General features: G+C 39.9%; 1 protein-coding gene across 1 annotated transcript; it reads right to left on the bottom strand.

Moving 5' to 3' along the window:
- Positions 1-1,264: 1,264 nt before the first annotated feature.
- On the bottom strand, positions 1,265-20,219 carry CWC15 (CWC15 spliceosome associated protein homolog). The gene is made up of 7 exons (XM_074816252.1): positions 20,115-20,219; positions 16,912-17,050; positions 14,697-14,809; positions 13,712-13,800; positions 12,834-12,944; positions 2,951-3,069; positions 1,265-2,215 (listed from the first exon to the last, which is right to left on the bottom strand). Exons 2-7 carry the CDS (start codon positions 17,040-17,042, stop codon positions 2,086-2,088), a joined length of 693 nt encoding a protein of 230 aa, XP_074672353.1. The 5' UTR covers positions 17,043-17,050; positions 20,115-20,219; the 3' UTR covers positions 1,265-2,085.
- Positions 20,220-20,266: the final 47 nt, after the last annotated feature.

Below are 20,266 nucleotides of genomic sequence, written 5' to 3'. Positions count from 1 at the left end.
AGCTTTGAGGGGGAGGTTAGAGATAGGATCTGCAAATTCTGTGGTTGAGCTGAACAACAATGCCAACACAAAACCTCAAGTAGAGCTGCAGCCCGGAGCTATACAGTCCCCACAGCTCCTTCTCCAGAACCAGGGGAGAGCCCCGCTGGAAAAAATGACTGAGTACACCTATGCATTATGCAAAAGTTTAACAAAGCGATGTTCCTGCAGGTGTGGAGAACAACTGCCAGCATATCTGACCACGACCTCATCCAACCCCAGCCATCTGACTTAAAAGTATTATTTTCTCTAAGAAAGAGCTACATTACTTCAAGAACACAAATGATGGTGTTATGTGCTTATGAATTCCATGAAGGCATTGAACTGGCCTTTCAACCCCCTCTACAATAAAACTGTATGCTCACTTGCTCACTTTGGCACAGTGATTGTATCTCGTAATACTGAGAGACCAATGTATTTTTTGTTGTTGCCATGACAACTATGCTGGTTAGGTCAGACCTAAAGGAGCAGCTGGTCTCTCCACTGCCAGACCCTGACAAGCACAGCTAACATTTTTTCCTCTTCTAAATATGTTGCCTGTATACCACAATTTTAGTAGCTTTAAAGAGAGAGAATTACAAACTACACCCATTTTTCTGCTTCCCAAGAATTATTACTATCATGAGGTAGGTAGCAGAAGTAACACAAACACATATTCCTCCAGCAGCTGTAGGAGCTCACATGACCTTAAGCATGCTGAAAATCTCACTTCCAAGTAAATACAGGTATTAGCTGCTGGCATTAGTACACTGCATAGCTTAATGAAAGGGTGGAAAATACAGCTAAAGCTAATGAAACCTTTTACAGGATACCCACACAGTCATGCCCAACAAAAAATCTAGAACACTGTGCTCTACATTCACTCTCTTTAAATCACATGTATTTTCAAATTAAGAGCTTGAAAATAATAATAATATTACTATGAAACAGTGTCTGTAAGAATGAACTAGACTGAGCATAATACAGGCAAGGAAAAGGGCAACAATTTTACATAAACACATCTGAGTTCTGCCACTGTAGCCATCTAGGTAAAGGTAACTACTACATTTTGCAGATATTATGTTCATACCCTGTGCATCACTTAGCCAAGATTTCAAATGCAACCAAGATGACAGAAGGAAAAAGAAAATATTTTTTTCACAAATGAGATTTTTTTCAGTCATTCCTATTTTATACTGTCCTATTAAGTGTTAAAATGGACATTTAAGAAGTAAACAAAGTATACTATGGTCTCTTGAAGAGATCACTCGTTTAATAAAAACTCACGTGCAAGTTTGACAACACTTACTAATGAACCACGCACACAGACTGAACCTCACAGCCACGTGGCTGTGGCTGAGGGACCGAGCACTGCAATGGTTTTTTAATGAGGAAAATATCCCAGTTCCACAGGGCACTCCCCACTCAAGGCTCCCCCAAGCATTACATGGTATTGCTGCAGAAGTGCTCAGCCAAGAGAGCCCAGAAAGCAGGTCTGCTAAGAACTTGGAGCTACCCCACCAAAGTATAACTTGATTGACAGTAAGAAACAACTAAAAAGGAAGATTATTAGCTAAGTTTCTAACTAGCTATTAAGAGGAAGTCCAGTTTGCTACAGAAAGTACAGATCTTTTCAGTTCGCACTGCTTATCATACTCAGCTATTCCCCACCTTTGATAATACTGACATTTACATAAGTTGCATAAGTTACAAACCACCATCACTACAAACACTGGCTGTTTTTGAACGCAATTTAAACAATTAGAAGTATTTAATGCAAACCAGCTTCTCTCTTCTACCATTTACAAGGCAGCCAGTAAAAGTATACGTGCGTGAACAGAAAAACATTCATGAAACACAAACTGATTTAATTAAAACTGAAAAGGAAAACATACTGAAGGAATAAAAACTCCAGATACATAGTAATTATTAATTATGAAGCTGTTGATGATCTTGGAAAAGCATTTTGGAATTCATAACCAAGTATTCAGTCTTGAATTCTGAGGGAGAGGGAGGGAGCAACCATGACCTTCTAAGTCCTTCAGCACCACTGCACATAAAACTGTACTACTTGATATATTTTTCCATGAACTTTTTGTGAAATTCTGATCGCAGAGTATCATTCACGAATCTTTTGTCCTTTTTTGATTCATCTATCCCCTTGGCACAATTCTTGAAGACAACATCATCATCCCACCTGAAAACAAAAGTTTTTAACTTCAGTAAGTTTGTATGAAAATTAGGTGCAATTTTCATAAATATATAAATGAAGTTTGGCCGTCCTATTTAAATGTATTAAGGACAACTAGTCATTAGGATTAGATTTTAATCTTTAAGAAAAAAAGATCTATTTTTTTAATCCAAGCTATCTCCTACATGCTCCTGAGTTTGAAGCGATGAGTATCAGTAGGTTAAAGATTATTTTACCTTTAAAGAAAACAATGACCATTTGAACAGAGCAGAAGAAAAACCTTTACTCTAATGGTCCTAATTTTGATAAATGCAACAGTAACTGGAATATTTGCAAACAAGTTTTATATTGAGAAAAAGGCTGTTATTTACTGATTCTAGTTACACCAAAAAAACCCCAAATAAACAAAACCCCCAAACCATCTAGACTTTAAAGGGGAGCATAACATCAAATTTCTTGAGGAACTTTGGTCCTGTTACTTTTTGTGCCATTATGCATAATGTCAGACAAACACAGCTCTCAATCTCTCTTTCTCTTTTTAAAACACAAAGTAGCAGGATGATTTGTTCAGAGAAATGCTCAAAGACAATCACTACATGCATCAGTATCCCAATTCTACATTACACTGCTTGTGACAGGATCTGAGGAAGGAAATGAAAACCAATGGCAGTGCTAACATTTTCTGACTGAGGAACAAGAGCGAGCAAGGGGATGGATATCACAGGACAGACTGCACAGTACCTCCTCTTCACTTTGAAGTTTGCTTGAGGCTGTGCTGGGCCGGTAAGGTTCAGCAGTGGATTACCACTCAGAATGTTTTCCATCCGAATTCTTTCTTCTTCAGCCTTTTGCTCTTGTTCCTGAGAACCAATAATGGATATATTACTTTTCTAGGTCACTTTTCTCATCTACTTGGTATCAATAAACATTATTTAGCTGTGAACACTCACACAGATAGAGCTTTAATTCCCAGCTCAGACTTTTCAGTGTTTGACACATGTATAAGTAGACTAAGGATAGAAGCAGAGATACTCTAAAGAGCTTAACATTGCTAATAAACTGTCAATCTAGCAACCCGCATATCTGCTCTACTTACCTCTGATGTTCCATGAAATATTCAGTTAAATTCTAGCTTTACCATTTACATATTTACTATAATAAAAACTGTATACAGATTAAAAGATTTTCTTTACCCTTACGAGAAAAGAGTATGTTATACAATATTCATTAGGTGGAAGAAACCTACGGCACATTCAAACTTCTCTATCTTCAGTAATCTGCTTGGGTTTGACAACAACAACTTCCCTAGGGACCAATTAAAAAGAATACTGAGAAAGCTAAGGTGAAACTGAGCAGTGGATGTCATAAGACTATTTAAGAGTTCCAATATTAAATAGCAGAAAAATTTTCTTCTCCTTGTACTGTCAAAAGCATGTAACTCAAGCCTAAGTGAAGCAATGCACTACAGGCAACACAAAGTAGATTTCACTGCCCATGCTTCCAAGCTGTATTAATATATTTAGCAACTTAAATGTTCACAGACTTCAAAATGAATGTGCAATATTTAATTTACATCAACGTATTTTTCCACGACTTTTCAAATGTATTACAAGGATTGCTCTTTCATCAAAGTACCAGAAGTGGGGCGGGGGGGGAATCAAATCTTTGAATTTGGATGACTAACTAGGTCTCCTGCTCCTTGTATGGTGAATTATGGTCTGAAGACATTCTAGTTAAAAAATGCACTGAAGTCTCATTATCATTGTAGGAGGCTCAAACCATGGCTTTTAAAAATGATATAAACCAAAGACAAAAAGATCACAAGGTGGTGGTTGTTATTTTTTTCCCAAACTGCAGAAAATTCATGGCTGAGGGCTGCTACGGATCCCAAAAGAGGAAACATTTTTCTTTATGATAGTGTTTACAAGGTTTAAGTGCCAAACTTGAACATTGATGCTAGCCAGAGTTCTCTAGCTTCAAACATTCAATCAATACTGATATATTACTAAAACTGTCCTTAATTTACAGTGTTTTCAATTGGATTGATCAGACATGTGAACTATTTCTATAAAACACCCCAACCCTCCTAAGAAAATATTTTAACATACAAGATGAATACCAGATGATGCAGGATCACTGGAAAAGATTTTACCTTTCAAAAATCTACCCGAGTTTTAGTTATGAAAAAGCACCTACCATTACACTGCTTCTCACAAATAAAATTTAGAACCAGCTGCAATTAATTGCCAGTGAGATGGGACAAGCTCCTCAAAAGGGCACGTTGCTTAAAAGCATGGCACAGCATGACAAGCCCTGTAATGCCCTTATTAAAACATCTGGGTAAGCAAAACTTGCCCTTGCTGCTCTTATCAATGGAGCTTTAACACAAACTGCAGCAGTTAAAAGTTAACACAAATAAACTGAAGTTTTGCATTTTCAAACATAGCTCTAAATCCAACATCTGCATTCCAACTTCAGTTGTTATTAACACCCCAGTAAATAAGGAAACAGAAAGCAAAAATATTTGATATGAACAGCAATTTCCCCCCATATCAGAAACACAAATTCAAATTATACATTTCTTTGTGGATCACAGACAAGAGATATATGCAGTTTCTTCTGCACAGTATGCCAACCTTTGATTTAGCATCTTCTTTCCCCATAACACAGAGGAGCCAACAGCAGTGAAATCCAATTTACTGCAGTCTGTGTCATGCTCCCACCAGAAGTCAAGCAGCCCTCAGACTACCGTACAGCACGTGCATGCAAAGCACTAATCTGAAATCAAGCAAAATCTAGGACACTGGTACACACACAAAAAAAAAAAAAATCAGTATTGATTTTCAGGTACCTCCCTGGAGACAATTACATTCTGTTTAAGACCATTAGGCAAATTTACAACAGGGTGCAAGCATGTGAAGTGTTCTCTGTGTTGTCCAAAATGAGGGGGGCTCTGCATCATTAAATTTAATCTCCAATCCTCCATTAAAACTGAGGCTTCAAAAAAACCTAGAGGTCTGGGACAAATCTTAAAAGCAAGTAAGAATGCTACAAACCAAAAATTCATACTGGGCTATACTCAAGAGAAGGTAGCACTAATAAGAGTGCTGTAAGACTCTCAACACTCCCCTGTTGAAAAATGCTTCTGTAGAAAGAACTTCTTCCAAGTCCTATATATGCAAACAGGTGCAGCAGTTTTCCATTTCAGAGCTGAACTCCGGGGGAACTCTTCTCAAAGTGGCATGTGGAGCATGGCACAGTCTCGCCTTCTAATTTCTAAGACATTAACCTTGATCGTGATCCAAAGCTACTGAACCTGTGCAGCATGCATCACTTTATCAGGGGCACACAGAACTATTTTATGCTGGTTTTTTATGATGCATGAAAACGCACCCACACACCACTGACAAACACAGAAATACAATGCATTCCACACACAGTGTTTCTTCTACGGTCAAAAGTCCACTGCAGTCAGTCACCATCTTTTGGGGGGGAATTACAATTGTTCTTCCCTCCCTTCCCCCATTTCGGATTTAATCTCAACAGTTCCTGCAAAGCTGATGGTTCCAGCATTATCCACCATGCATGAAGAGAAGTGAAAAGCACTCAGTCATTTAAATGAATTGTGAACGTTCAGAATCACTAGAGGAAGATAAAGCCAATATTAAGAATCTTAAAAAAAATATGCATACAGTACTCCAGTGTTATTACACACAGATGCACATTTAATTTTTCTTTAAGAAGATTTTAAAACAGCATGTTAGGCATCATCCTAACTTTTATCTGCTTTACATAACCCATATAATATCCTTCAGCCTCAATTAGCCTGACATATTTCCCTTTCTGATAATGAAAAAAGCGTTATCAGACTGAAGTGATGAAATGTGGTGAAAGAAAAAAAAAAATCAAAATTGAAGTAACACTTTTTAAGAAGTGTTACACTACAAGCAGTAATATAAAACTAAGGGTAGGATTTAGCTCCAGAATAAGACACCTACATCTAGACATCTGCTTGAAGGCACACAAGCTCACATCTCAGAAGAGATCTGAGGAATACAGTAAGGAGTCAAGATGGCTCTTCTGCTCACACTAAAGTACACACACAGGAGACCAACCACGCTCCAGGCTCTACTGACTGCACCATCGTGGAAGCTGGGATACATAACTTGTACACTGACCCCAACAACCTGGCATTTCAAGCTCAACTAAATTCTGTCTAAAACTGCTAATTGCTAGCAAAAGACCTACACTGACTCAAGTCAACTACAATTCCAGAGGAGTGGAGGGTAGCAAAAAATTGCACTATAATTAAACAAAGCGGTAGGGGCAATCTTGGGAATTTAAAATTATTACATTTTACTTTTGCACCTATTAAATTATTAAAAACAATTATGAACTTAACCCTAACAGAAGCTGTCAAATGTTCTTTTCTAGTGACAACAGTTACAGAAAACATCCGTGGATCTTATTTTGAAATGCTGATTTTCTGTATTCACAGTAAGAGATGCTGCAGAACCCCCGGGCACTCTGTACGATCCTTCGCTCTGCTCACAAACAGAACTCTGCTGTCTTTTACACCCACAGAGGCAGAACAACTAGAAGTAGTAACAAACTGCATAAGCTTATCTTTGTCATTAAAGATTAACAGATTAGAGTCTGAAAGCAAACAGGGAACAGATCTGTTAAGTAAGGCATTGCCAGTTTTAGTCACTTTTCAAAGAAGACCTGGTGCACATGGTAATTTATTTATGGAATTCAGTTGTTCAAAGCTGTTCTAGGTTGAATGACATTTGAACATATTTGCTACAAATTTTAGGAAGGAAGCTAATTCTGAATATTAGTCTTGAAGATTTTTTGTATTATTTAGCTTCATCAAAACCTCCCAAAGAAGGTATTCCAAGATTTTTAAAAAAAGGTGATTTGTTAAGTTTTGTATCTTAGAGACATGACATGGAGTAAATACTAGGTGTAACTTACAGTGGTGTAAAGTTGACATTTACACTTAAGCTAAGTTACACATTTTGGCCAGAGCTGCAGAATCCCTAAACTCCAGGCAAAAGAGGTTTTCATTATGTTTCAGAATTTTCCACACAGATCTTCCACTGCCCACTCCTCCACTGAAAGCTGGGACGCTCCAGGCGATGGAGCACGGGCTGTATCAAATCAAACAGACCAGACATAGCCTTCATAGCTGCCTGAGCTTCACACCTCTGAGGCACGATCAAGCACAGCTGTTCACAAAACAAGCTGCTCTGGTTGCTCCAAAGCCTACATTGTTCTTTTGTGTGGTGGAACAAAGGATTATTAAGCTAAAACACTATGGATACAACAAACCCACAACAGAAGAAAAGCCTAAGGGAGAAAATAATACATCTGTATTCATTCCACCCTTTCTAAAATAATGCCTCTTTGCCTGCCTTTCCATTCAGCAAGATGAGGCATACAACTCTTGGCCTAAGCCATTTTAAGCAAAATATGCTACAGATTGTTCCATCACTACAGACAGCAGCGCTGCACTTTTCAGTGGCAGCGTGTTGCAACAACTATAGGCAGAGATGAATCAGACATCAACCATGTTGTAACACCGTGTTAGAGGCAGGGAAAACAGAACAGGAATATTATGGTGTGCGGAATAAGTCTGGACTGGCAGAGGGAGTCCCACGCCCCGAGAAAGCAGATGGAGACGCTATGTGCATTGGATCTCACAGCAAGCCCTCACAGTACGACTGAGCTCACCATGTGGCATCACAGCTGGGGGGAAAAAAGCGGACAAAACTGTATTAACCTTAACTAAACAATTATTTCTTATCTCGCTGTAAGAAAAACAGTCCCTTGGCATATTTGTTTCTCACCGCAAAGGAAAGAAAAACATTATTGTTACCATGGTTATTTTTTTTAGTGTAGTTCCTACCCTTAGCACAGAGCAAGATGACTTTTACAGAAAGTGCTGAAATTCCTGAAATGACTCCATCGTATTAAAGTAAGTTATCCTACTCAGTTTTTACAGACGTTGAGTAGCTGAAAGAAAACCTGAAATACCCACACTTCATTGAAGACTGAAAAAAAAAAAAAAAAAAAAAAAAAAATCACATAACCTTATTTAAATGCTAATTTTTGAATGACAAACTATGACAGCACTGCCTTTAGCAGCAGGGAACAAAACTTAATAATGCAGAGATCCACCCCAGTTATTTGATCCTACGCAAATTACTAACTCTATGCAATACAGCGATTCAAATAACCGATTGAAACTTCAAAAAATAAGAGCACAGAGTAATCACAACTGCAGTGCCTATGCTGATTTGTTGTCATTTTGCCCACAAGGGAGGGGACATTATCATTAGTTCTTGGCAAGTATTGCTAGCATGTCTCAAACATGTAATGAAGAAACATACTTTGCCATCTGCTTTGGCCTCTTTACTGAAATTATTTCTTAATCACTGATTTGATATTTTTTGATAGATTTTTCTATCAAAATAGATAGATAGTTGGACCCTTAAATTTTAAGTGAAAAGATTAGCATCCACCAAGATTCATTTTCTAATGTTTTATTTGAAAGTCATGGCTCAAACACAGGACAGAGCTAAGATCTATTTTGACCATTGGTAAAGTAATATAATCAGTTATAGAGAAACACTTGGTGAAATAAAATTGTTAAGAAAACAAACCAAAAACTTTAAGTCTGTTCTCAGATAAGCATAAAATGACTAGCTATTAAAATAGCTTTGCTGGAACTGCATACGTACATTCAGCTGCTCACTGGTTTGAGGTTTGTTTTTAATTATTTCAATTTACCTTTTAAGGAAATGCTTGAAAATTGAAAATCAAGAGCATTGTAATGCTGAACTTGGAATATTGAAATGTTTCCATGAAACCTATCCATGGATAGTTCACATACACAGCAGACCTAGTGTTTGTACAGTTTTAGACCGAATTATTCCACAGAACTGCTTTTCAAAACTAAAATTTTCTGGTCAGTTTAGCGTCTACTAGAAACAACCTGAGAGATTAAAACTGTGGAGGGCATGAGAAAAGTCAGGAGGACTTCTATGCTCAATCAGTTTTTAAAAACATTTGTAGTATTTATTTAACGTTTCTACAGAACTCAAGGTAATTTAAGCTTTTTGAGAAGTTAACAAGCTCTGACAAGAACTGCTTATTTGGATAACAAAGTATTTGCTTCACAGATAACAGGGAAATATTGGTGTGAAGGAAGTTAAAACCTCTTAATACTAATATTTGTCAAAATTAGATTTAGAAGATTTCTATGGAAATTGGTATTATCACATAAGGGAAGTTAACAGAGACCATGACGATCTGAAAAAAAGCGGATTCTCATCTTTTGTTTTTAACTGCTGCCTCACCAGAGATGCATTTTAAAAGGAGCAGTCCTCCTTTCATGTCAATTTAAATACTGGACACTAAAGCAATGAGTGAAAACAGTTAATACAGTTCACTCTAAATGAAGTCTCGGAAATAACTGACTAGCATTTTAATAAATCAGAATAACTGAAGTATCGGGAAAAAAATTACATATGGCACAAATCTGGAATATATTACTGCATTTTACACACTTCATCTTGTTAAGACCCTGGGATGTTCCAAGAAGATGCAGAGACACATTAATCTGTCTGTATAACAACAAAAAGATTTGAGAATGATGTGCAGAAGAGCAAACAGGCATTCACTCCACAGTTTCCCCCTGCCTTGCCACTGGTTTACCCACACTGTCTACTATGGACAGCAGCGTTTCAGCAGATAAACCATCCCTGTACGTGGATTAGGACTAACAGTGACTACACAATTAAGAATTTACATAAGATGTTATCTTGAAGTCAGCTGGATGACTAATATGAAGTAACTTACAAAATTAGGTTTAAATTACAGTTTGCAATACATAATAATACAAAATCCCACGTATCTGAAATGAAAAGACATTTATATAAAATGGCTATAAAATGCTTTGCCAGTAACACCTTATTTCAAAGCCATGGAACACAAGGCATAACCTAAAGAGGCTGCACCCCTAAAGCCAATGTACATAAGTGATCTTTCCTAAGGAGACCCTTACATCTAAAGACTCTTTCCAAGGCTGCGCCCCCACCTTGGTTTTTACTTTTTCCATCAACGTAGTCTTAGTTTCCCACTCTTAAAAAACCACAAGAAAATAAAATTCCAAGTACCTGGAGAGCAACCACTATTTACTGAAGACGTCAATTTTTAAGAGAGCCTATCTGCCACCAACCAGTGAAAGGATGAACAGAGTAGGTAGTGAGTGTGCAATAGTGTGCACTATTGTAAATAAATAACTAATATTAATTTCTACGAGAAACAAATGTATTCATTTCAGATAAGAGTGCAAGTATTCGGTATGCACACAGCATCGAACATTATAAACCCTGCTTTTGGTGGAAGAAGAACATCCATGAATGTAAAAAATAACACCAGTTAAGAGACAGCAAAATAAAACAAGTGCTATACTAAATACTTCATAGCTTTCGGCACCCTCTAGTGACAAAATAAGAATTTCAGAGAGATGATAACATTCCTGCTGTCTACACATAAACAGAGAAGCATGCACTTGGTTGTCTGTGCTACAATTATTTTCCTAATGCAAATTTTCTACACTGAAATGTGACAAGTTATGCTGTTTAATCTAGATGTATGATTTCAGGAAAACATGAAAAATCCATACAGATCTAAGCTTTCATTTTAAGCACTGTGCAAGGACAGATGCAGTAGAAGCCTTTCCTACACATTACTACTCTCAATTTCTAGTTCAGTACATTTCACACAGAAATACATGGAAGAATTGTTGCTATTTTCACCATGTTATTACTGCAGAAGACAATTTCATTGCTGCATGATGTGCTTCAAATGCCCAAAGAGATGAGAGACACTTTCAGACACTGTAATGTAAAAGACCACTCACAGGCCAGATAAGAGAATCAACAGTCTTCTACAGCAAAATTTCTGCACTGAAGCAGCATGGTACAGCCTTCCAAAGTACCTAACTCCAAAACTGCAGAGCTCACTGGTTTTGCAGGCATTATTGATTCTGAAAGTAAATTTCTATATTGTTAGCCAGGAGCAGGCAGGCACTTACATTGCTGCCCACAGCAGTTAAAACACTGTTTCCAAGCTCTTCCTGGTGTCTGCTAGATGCTACACCCCGTTCACTGCCAGCTGACTCTACTGCAGAGCTTTCATGAAAAATATTAAACTCTGAGTGTGTGTTAAGCTACAGGAAAGGTTATGAGCAGCTCAGAGGCACCAAAACATAAAGTTGTCACACCAACCTTAGATTTGCCTCTCGATCAGCATTTAATATGTTTATTTAACATATTCTAAAAACCACCTCAGATTACCTTATACAAAGATGACAGACAGGTGGCTTGTTTTGGGGAGGTTTTTGGATGGATTTTCGGATGGGTTTTCTGTTTGTTTGGTTTGGGTATTTTTTCTTTCTTTTTTACACTAACAGAGAATCTATTTATAAAAACATAAAAAACTATTCAAACTGAAGCCAGCAACACCTTTCAAAAGGACTAAAATGATTTAAGCCCTACTCAAAAGAAAGCGCTTACTAACAGCAGAAGAGGGAACACTGCACATACCCACCACTTCTGCTGCACCACCAGAGGCAGAGCATTTCAGCAGTGCAGATGAAATACCTGGACTCTAAACTCTATTGCAATACAACGTTAGAGCTCGTACAGTTCATCCTAAATTCTGATCAGTTTGACAACACTGACCATTCCCAGAAACAGTCCCTAGAAGTCCACTCATCAATCAGGGATTTTGCTAATGAACTCCATCCCAACAATCTCTCTTACACCAAGGAGGTGTGGGAGCCAATGGCATAGGATTTGATTCTGCTCACAGGAAAATAATCTCTAACTACAGGGACTTCCCTCTCCTTTCAAGGGCAGAACATGGCGTTTCTACCTGTAGAGAGAGATTACAGAGAGGTATGAAGGCTACGTATCAGTTGACTTTCCAAGTTCTGGACAGACTGCCGTATTATTATCATCTGTTTTTGCAGAGATATTTTTCAAATAAACCTGCCTGTTCATAATCATGTGAAAATTGTTCTGGTCTTAGAGTTACCACTGGTGCTCCTTGCCAAGGCAACACAGCACCAATGCTGTGAAAGAGTACCTACTGTATAAAACTTGCAGCCTTAAAAAGAAGCATCAAAAAGAAAATATTTTTATTCCATAAATAAAAATTGTATTTCTTGTTTCATAAAAAGTAGTTAACAGATGAAATTACACTGGACAGAATGTAGCTATAATGCCACTATATAGTTTGGCATGATAGCTGTCTTAAGAGAAGGACTTGCTTATGAAAAGCAAGATTATCTTGACTCACTGCCTCTACAAAGTGTTGGGAAGGTGAATAAAACGTTTTAGTGAGTAAAATGTTCAGTATGTCTACTAAAGAAAAAAAATCTTGACAACGATTACTAGATAAAAGGACAAATCCATCATACTTGAGAAAAGTTTTGAAGGGCGCTTACTTTGTTTGCCAGTTCTCACTCATCCCAAGTACTTAAGGCACACCAGTTTTAATAAACACCATTTTGCAAAAAACAGATGCTCTTTAATGGATGACATTTTACCTTTCGAGCCTGTTCCTCAGCTCGTTCTTTCTTGATTTTTTCCAGTTCAGCCAGAAGAGCTGCAGTGTCATCATCATCACTGTCTTCCAAGTCCTCATCTTCATCATCTTCCTAATAGCAACAAATGGGAATGAGAAGCAGCTCGTTCATTTAATAAAAAATGGTCCAGGTCTGCCCAACTAAAGCTGCAATTGGTTGCTGGATGATTTACGAAGTACTTGGGTGATTGTAGAGGTAGCAAATACAATACAAATGGTTTATTTGCTTTTGTACAGTAAAGTCAAGACAAAAATGTTTCTTCTTTTTGGATGACTGCAATTTTTTATAATTCAAATGGTATGTAGCTGACAGATTCTAGAGATTGGGCTATCCCCAGTCACTCTCTAATCATTGTAACATAATTCATAATAGCATGCCTGAATGCCCTGTCCAATATTGTTGGGACCAAATATAACAAGATTAAAAAACCCCCGAGTTTATTGTCAAGCCCTAGACTCCTAGATGCCAGCATGCGGAGGGGAGCCAAGAGCAAGAATCCATTGCTCATGCCAACAGTCAGTGTATCTCGACAATTCTGCCTTTGGGGAATGCGAACTAACCCAGTAGTTGACCAAATCTAAGAAGTCACCCATTCCCCATACTTTAAGTGGTATCTTCAGTTCCCTAGTTTTTGTGTGCTTTCCAAGAATACCATTACAGCATGGACCAGAATTCTCTGAACCACTCTGGACTTCCACCACAGTAGAGTAACTGTAAAAGGAAGATACATTAGAACTGATCTAAAACCTTTAGCAGACCTAAAAGTACATATTCTATTAACAGCAAAACCTGAAGGCAGGACAATGAAAGGAATGAAGACAGAAAAAAAAGATACCTACATCGGTAAGAGGATCATCTGCATCAAGATTTGCTGCAGGAATCTGGTCTAGCCGAGGCTTCTTAGACACAGACGATGATGTTGTGTGTTCTATGGCATAAGATTTTAAAAAAAAGTGACTAAGTCACTTCATTTAACAGCAATGTCAGAAAGCAAAAATCTTCACAAACCATCTGACTCGCATTAGAGTAAGAGATACAAGCTTATGCTTACTTTTTCCTCACTTCTCGATCTTAATGCCCATGCTAATTCCTCCCCTGCAGGTATCCTCATGGGAAGCAATGACATTCACAAACTTACAATTTGGCCTCCAGAAGCGTTCTGAAGTCATTATTTCAAGAAGAAAGAACAGCAGAAGAAAAAGTTGTGGAGAAATATCCTTATTCTATATATCTAATTGGAGGGTTCCCACTGAGGAACACCTGAACACATTACTGTTGGCTAGTTTGGTCCAAACCACATCTGCTTTCGTCTGTGAATTCGAAAGCCCCACAATACCTTCACACCTAAACCTAAAATACCTAAATTCTGTCAAGCTTAATACTAAAAATTAGTATTTCTCAAAAACAACTCTAATTTTAATTATCACTTCACTATATCTGAACAGAATCGCATACTTTAAAAACAGATTTATGGTTACACTCCATAAGAAGGAGTCATTCTCCTTCTTCCTGTCTCACTTGTCCAAGTACAAAAAAAAAGCCCTTTATGAGCTGTACATACTTGTTGCCAACTCATTACAATCATACTGTATCAGCTGGCCTGCATGATGGCCTACGCTTTTCTGCTGGCTGGCCTAGATTCCTGCTAGCATGAAGCCAGCGGACATACCCTTGCAGGTCAACAGCTCTGAACTATCAGACCAATACCCTGAATTCTACTCTCATGACATGCTGTCTGCAACCCGCAAATTTCTTACAACACCAAGTTTTGTGCAAGAGCCATGTCACACAAAGGTATTATGATTTTTGTTTCTTTGCTTTTACCTCTAGTTGGTCTGTCTCTATTCTTTTCTCTTGCAGCGACCCGCTCTCTCTCCTCGAGCTCCCTTCTGAAATCACGATTACGCACCTCTTCAGGAGCATCCTGAGTGGTCTGTCTAAAACAACATGAGTGGGGGAAAAAAAAACCTGAAGTTGACAGTCTGCAGCTGGGAGCAGTTCTTTCAAGGAGGCAAATAAATCCTGGGGTGAACAGGTAAGTATAGAGAATAAGAACTGGGTACCACATAGACATATGTTTATTCTCTCTTCATCAGCCCCCTTCCCTGCATGCATTACACACAGGCAGACATGCAAGACCACACACGCACGCTCCTTCCAGTGGCTCTCAAATGAATTAAAAGACCATATATAAATTCCTACAAAACCAGGATGACTACATCTAACTTTTGTACGTATGTCTAAATCTTCTGTTCTCCAGCAGCCCAAGCCCAGTGTCCTAGCAGACACCCACAAGCATTATGGTCAACTTTCTTCACCGTTTTATCATCCAAAGTTGCTGCTGCAAACCCAGTCTCTAAGGCTTACAGATAAGACCAAGACTAGAACATACTTTTCATAAACCTTTTTCCCTCCAAGAGACATACCAGATAATCTCCCACGACCATTCAAAAAAAGGTGGGAGAACAGGGAAAATACTAGTTTTAGTGAAACATATTGCAAATACATGTTTTTTCTTCTTTTATACAACACACTGGCCAAAAGCAACAGACTATTTGAGTCACAATAAGTTTCACCTAGAGAGCACTGAATTTTCTGTGGAAAACTTGAAAAGAACTAATGAATAAAAACAAGCAGCAATTTCTTTCACCTTTCTGTGAACCCAATGCTGGAAATACGAGTGCCTGGAAGAAACCCAGACTTAAGCCATTCTAAATACGTTGTGTGCACAGCCTGTCTCTATGATGAAGTATTTCATTTGCTTTTGTAATTAAAAACCTGAACTTGGAATCCCTGATATAGCTGCAAAATCCCCCCAAACCCCGTGTCATTCAACCAAACATGAGTGGGACTGAAACACTGAACTCTTCCTGCAATAATGCAGCCCTGGCAATTTAACAAAGATAACTTTGTGTTAGGTATTTGGGAGAAAGAACAGAAGACACTTAATGCCCCCTCCACCTCTCCCTCTCATGCACACGGAGGGATTTGTTAAAACATATATTGTATATTCCTGTATATATCTGTCCTCAGTACTTCTTTCAAAGCAACAGACTGGTGTTTCACACTTCACTTTTGTTTAAAGAAACAAACCACCAGCGAATTTTCCCCTAACAACAAACAAAATTCATTTGACAGCACTTTCTGTGCTGCTGATTTTCGTATTCTCCAAAACACTGCAACTCCCTCATCCATATGTATTCTTAAAAAACAAAGGGGCAGGAGAGAAGAGGTGAAAATGTAAACATCTGCATAAAAAAGTGCAAATGTAAAATTTTCACAGTGATTTTACTGATAAGAGTAACAATAGTAAGATAAAAAGAACATTTTTAGGCTGACACATTTCATTTAAACTCTAATTATCTGTATCACTCTGACTCCAGATTTCATTTAACCTTTCAAAAGGTTAATGAAGATTTATTATGTATTTAAAACAGAGGAAAATATTCCTAAAATCCCATTATCTTTCTCACTGATTAAAGCAATTTCCTCTCCCAGGACCTGCATGAACCACCTGCAGTGTTTAACATCAGCTCTTCCAACACGTACTACTGTCTGAGTGATTTCCCTGCCTCCTCTTAATACCCTTCCCAAGCGGTCCTTTACCAAATACATGATGTGGTTTTCCTACTTTTAAGACACACTCGACTTCGCTCCTCTTATCCCATCTTGCTCTGCAAGAGACAGCACCCTCCATGGCTCAGTCCCAACGACAACTTTCCACTCCACTGCCTGAAATGCTTGGTCTCCAAACCTCACCTTCTGATGATTCACTTCCACAAGCAGTAATAAAATACCACTAAAGTTAAACCTCTCCAATTATTTGCAATGCATTTGATGTCCTAGGTCGGCTTTTCAGATTTACACTTTCAGCTTGCTTATTCACCACTCCTGCACAATCCCTGATCTCTGCTCAGTGTCAAGCACATCAACATCTATTGTGAAAATTTCATAGTACCGCTCATAACAAAAAAAAAAAAAAAAAAAAAAAATCTTTCCCAGCCTGTTTTGCTGCAAGACCAAAAAACCCAATACTAACCTGTATTTGATTTTAGTATGAGAAGGAAGGTCTCTGCTGGAATATTGTTTGGATAGCTGACTTAAGTCTCCTTCACCTTTTCCTCTTCCTCCTCTTGCAGGTTCAAATGTTGGCCTCGCTGCTGTCGTCATTTTAAATACTACAGAATCAAGGGATAAAAACCAGATGTTACTACAACTTACAGTGAAAGACATTCACCAGAAGCTACTTTGTTCCTGGAACTGTAGAAGCAATGGCAAACCCCACTACAGAATACCAGCTATCACTTGGCTCACAATCCTCGAAGTTTGAGAAGCTTTTTATTGACAGACTTGACAGAATCTATTGAGATTTTCAAACTAAAGTCTTTTCTAACATGCTTGAAAGATGACACATAGACTCTAACAAGAATATGAAACTACATTTGTAAAGTAAGTAAAACTGGCCAGAAGCTGTTCTCCTATGCTTAAGACAAGCGACAGTCTTGTAACTAAACTCTTTCCCCTCCTGAAAAATGACAGCCAAAAAATGATGACTGCCTACTGGGAATGACCCCTCCATTATTCCCCAACCATATCCAGGAATCATCACCAGAAATGCTGGCTGACACAGACCATAGCATGCCTAGGATGGTGTTGGTAATTAAATACTGATGAGGATCACGCAACTGAACATGAGCCAGCAGTGTGCCCAGGTGGCCAAGAAGGCCAATGGCATCCTGGCTTGTATCAGAAATAGCGTGGCCAGCAGGGACAGGGAAGGGATCTTGCCCCTGTACTTGGCACTGGTGAGGCCGCACCTCGATTACTGTGTTCAGTTTTGGGCCCCTCACTACAAAAAGGACATTGAATTACTCGAGCGTGTCCAAAGAAGGGGAACAAAGCTGGTGAAGGGTCTAGAGCACATGTCGTACGAGGAGCGGCTGAGGGAACTGGGGGTGTTTAGTCTGGAGAAGAGGAGGCTGAGGGGAGACCTCATCGCCCTCTACAACTCCCTGAAAGGAGGTTGCAGAGAGCTGGGGATGAGTCTCTTTAACCAAGTAATAAGTGATAGGACAAGAGGTAGTGGCCTCAAGTTGTGTCAGGGAAGGTTTAGACTAGATATTAGGAAGTATTTCTTTACAGAACGGGTTGTTAGGCATTGGAATGGGCTGTCCAGGGAGATGGTGGAGTCCCCATCCCTGGAGGCGTTTAAGAGGTGGGCTGACATAGCACTGAGGGATCTGGTGTAGTTGGGAACTGTCAGTGCTAGGTTAATGGTTGGACTAGATGATCTTCAAGGTCCTTTCCAACCTAGATGATTCTGTGAACTTGAATACTTGAACCCTTGTCATGGCCCTGTTCAGTTCTCTAGTACTGATACAGCACTGTCATTAATACTGCAGCACAGCCCTTTGGGAGTGACCTGCAAGAGCTCCAGCTGGCCAGCAAATCCTTCGGAAGGGCTAGGGTTAATGTTTCCCTGGTAGCACAAGGCCACAGCTTTACTCTTATGTAAACGAAGGGCAATTAAAAAAGCTTGGACAAATGAAGACATTTTCACCAGCTCTCACTTAGAAACTGCAGTAACTCACGCACTGCCAGCATGTCCTAAAAAATGAACTAGCTGATGCCCAAAATCACTACTATCAATTCTTCTGTTGCAAAGGAGTGAAACAGACTCCAATTACCCTCAGCCAGGCAGACACCCTATCAGCATGCACTGCGTTCAGCGCTGCTGGACAGGAGCTGGAGACCCTGCAATCCCAAACCACTGTGCCAAAAGATGGTTAAATAACGCAAAAAATCCCTGCACAACCAACCAGCACCATCTTAAAACTGCTATATGAAACGATGCTCATTCCTGCTTCACCAAGACATGCACATCCATTAACCACAGACTGAAGATATATAAGGCACAAGAGAGATACAGCTGCAGAGATACATAAAGGCACCAGTTCTACCAACCAGAAGGTTGGATGTTAAAGGATGACATAAAAACATAATAAAGAATATTAAAAAGCAAAGAAAAAACCATGATATCGCTTCATACACTTCTGTGATACACAAATAAAAGTTATTTATGCTCTGCTTGCATGTTATTTAATAATATTATGAATTATTTAATAATTTTAAATGATATCACAAAACACAGTAGTGTTAAAATTATAAAATAATTTGTCAAAGTAACATCCCATCAGGCAGAACAAAGTTACTGCCACTGAACTACTACTCAGAAAACAAAATTAACAGACAGAAACACCTTTAAAAAGAAGGGAGAGAGTAACTAGCCTCGACTCATTAACCAAGGATTGCTGACACTTTTCACGGATGCTGTGCAAGTCAGCTGGAGCTCAGCAAGACATTTCAGCTCTGCTTTGGCACAGACTCTGCCAGACCCATGAGAAAGCCACTTGCTCTCAGAACCTGTCTGTGCTAATTATGTGTAATGGAGAAAGGGAGGGATCCATGAATTCAGGTGAAGAACCAGATCCAATGTGGCTTCATAGTTTCATGAAGCATTAACAAATCCCCTGGAAACTGTCCCTGCTTCTTTTAAATCAGTTTGTATTCGTCTTGGCCTTAAGGGACCCGGGCTCAATCTGAAACCACTCAGAGACTGTCTGTCACACTAACCTCTCAGGTTTTGGAAATACAGCCCTAGAGAAGCCTCTTTAGCGCTACACGAAGACAGGACCGGCCACGCAGGGCTTACTAGCCACGAGAAAAATCACTGGGCTCGGCCTGGAGCTGAAACGCCTTGGCCACGCAGGGCTGCGCTACCACCGGCCCCTCCCAACCGCCTTCATGGGGCAGCCCAATGCCGAGCACCGGCCCCGGGCACAGCCCACCCCAGCAGTCACTCCGCGGACACCCAGACCCGGGGCAGGAGCGGGGCTGGAGCACCGCGCGGCTCCCGCCTCCACCCACCGGGCCCCGCCACACCGCCCGGCACCCGGAGCTCCGCCGCCAGGCCCGCCGGCCGCCCCTTCGCCCCCCATCCCACCACCCGCCGCTGTTCTCCACAGAAACGCTCCTCCTCGCCCGCCCCAGCTGCTCCCAGGGCCCATTGCGTGGTCCGGCCACAGCCCGTCCCTTCACAGGGACACGGGGACACGACACCCCCCCCTACCCCAGAGCCGCCCCTTTCCCCCCTCAGGACCCCACCAGAGCCCTTCCAGACACCCCCTCCCGGGCCAGGCCGGCCGAATCGCTCGCTCGCCTGCCGCCTGCGCGGTTACTTACACCGCCACCTCCTCCCACTCTGCGCAATCAGGCCCTACACCACCACCATAATCCCGCCAAGCGCCCATAAGGCACCGCGCGGGAACCATAGACACAACGCGGCGGAAGCCGCCGCCGGGGAGGAGCTACCATAGAGAGAGTTGGCGGGGTTG

This window comes from Strix aluco, chromosome 2 (genome assembly GCF_031877795.1).
Source record: "Strix aluco isolate bStrAlu1 chromosome 2, bStrAlu1.hap1, whole genome shotgun sequence".
NCBI lineage: Eukaryota > Metazoa > Chordata > Aves > Strigiformes > Strigidae > Strix > Strix aluco.
The sequence above is the reverse complement of the archived record's forward strand: the minus strand, read 5'-3'. Positions and strand labels throughout refer to the sequence as shown.

What these genes read in the sequence shown, in the direction of transcription:
- CWC15 (XM_074816252.1), bottom strand. Translation starts at nt 17,042, where the DNA reads ATGACGACAGCAGCGAGGCCAACATTTGAACCTGCAAGAGGAGGAAGA. An exon ending in TAGAGACAGACCAACTAGAG is followed by an intron (nt 13,801 to 14,696) that starts GTAAAAGCAAAG and finishes CTTATGCCATAG; the next exon opens with AACACACAACATCATCGTCT. An exon ending in AACTTCAAAGTGAAGAGGAG is followed by an intron (nt 2,216 to 2,950) that starts GTACTGTGCAGT and finishes TTTTGTTTTCAG; the next exon opens with GTGGGATGATGATGTTGTCT.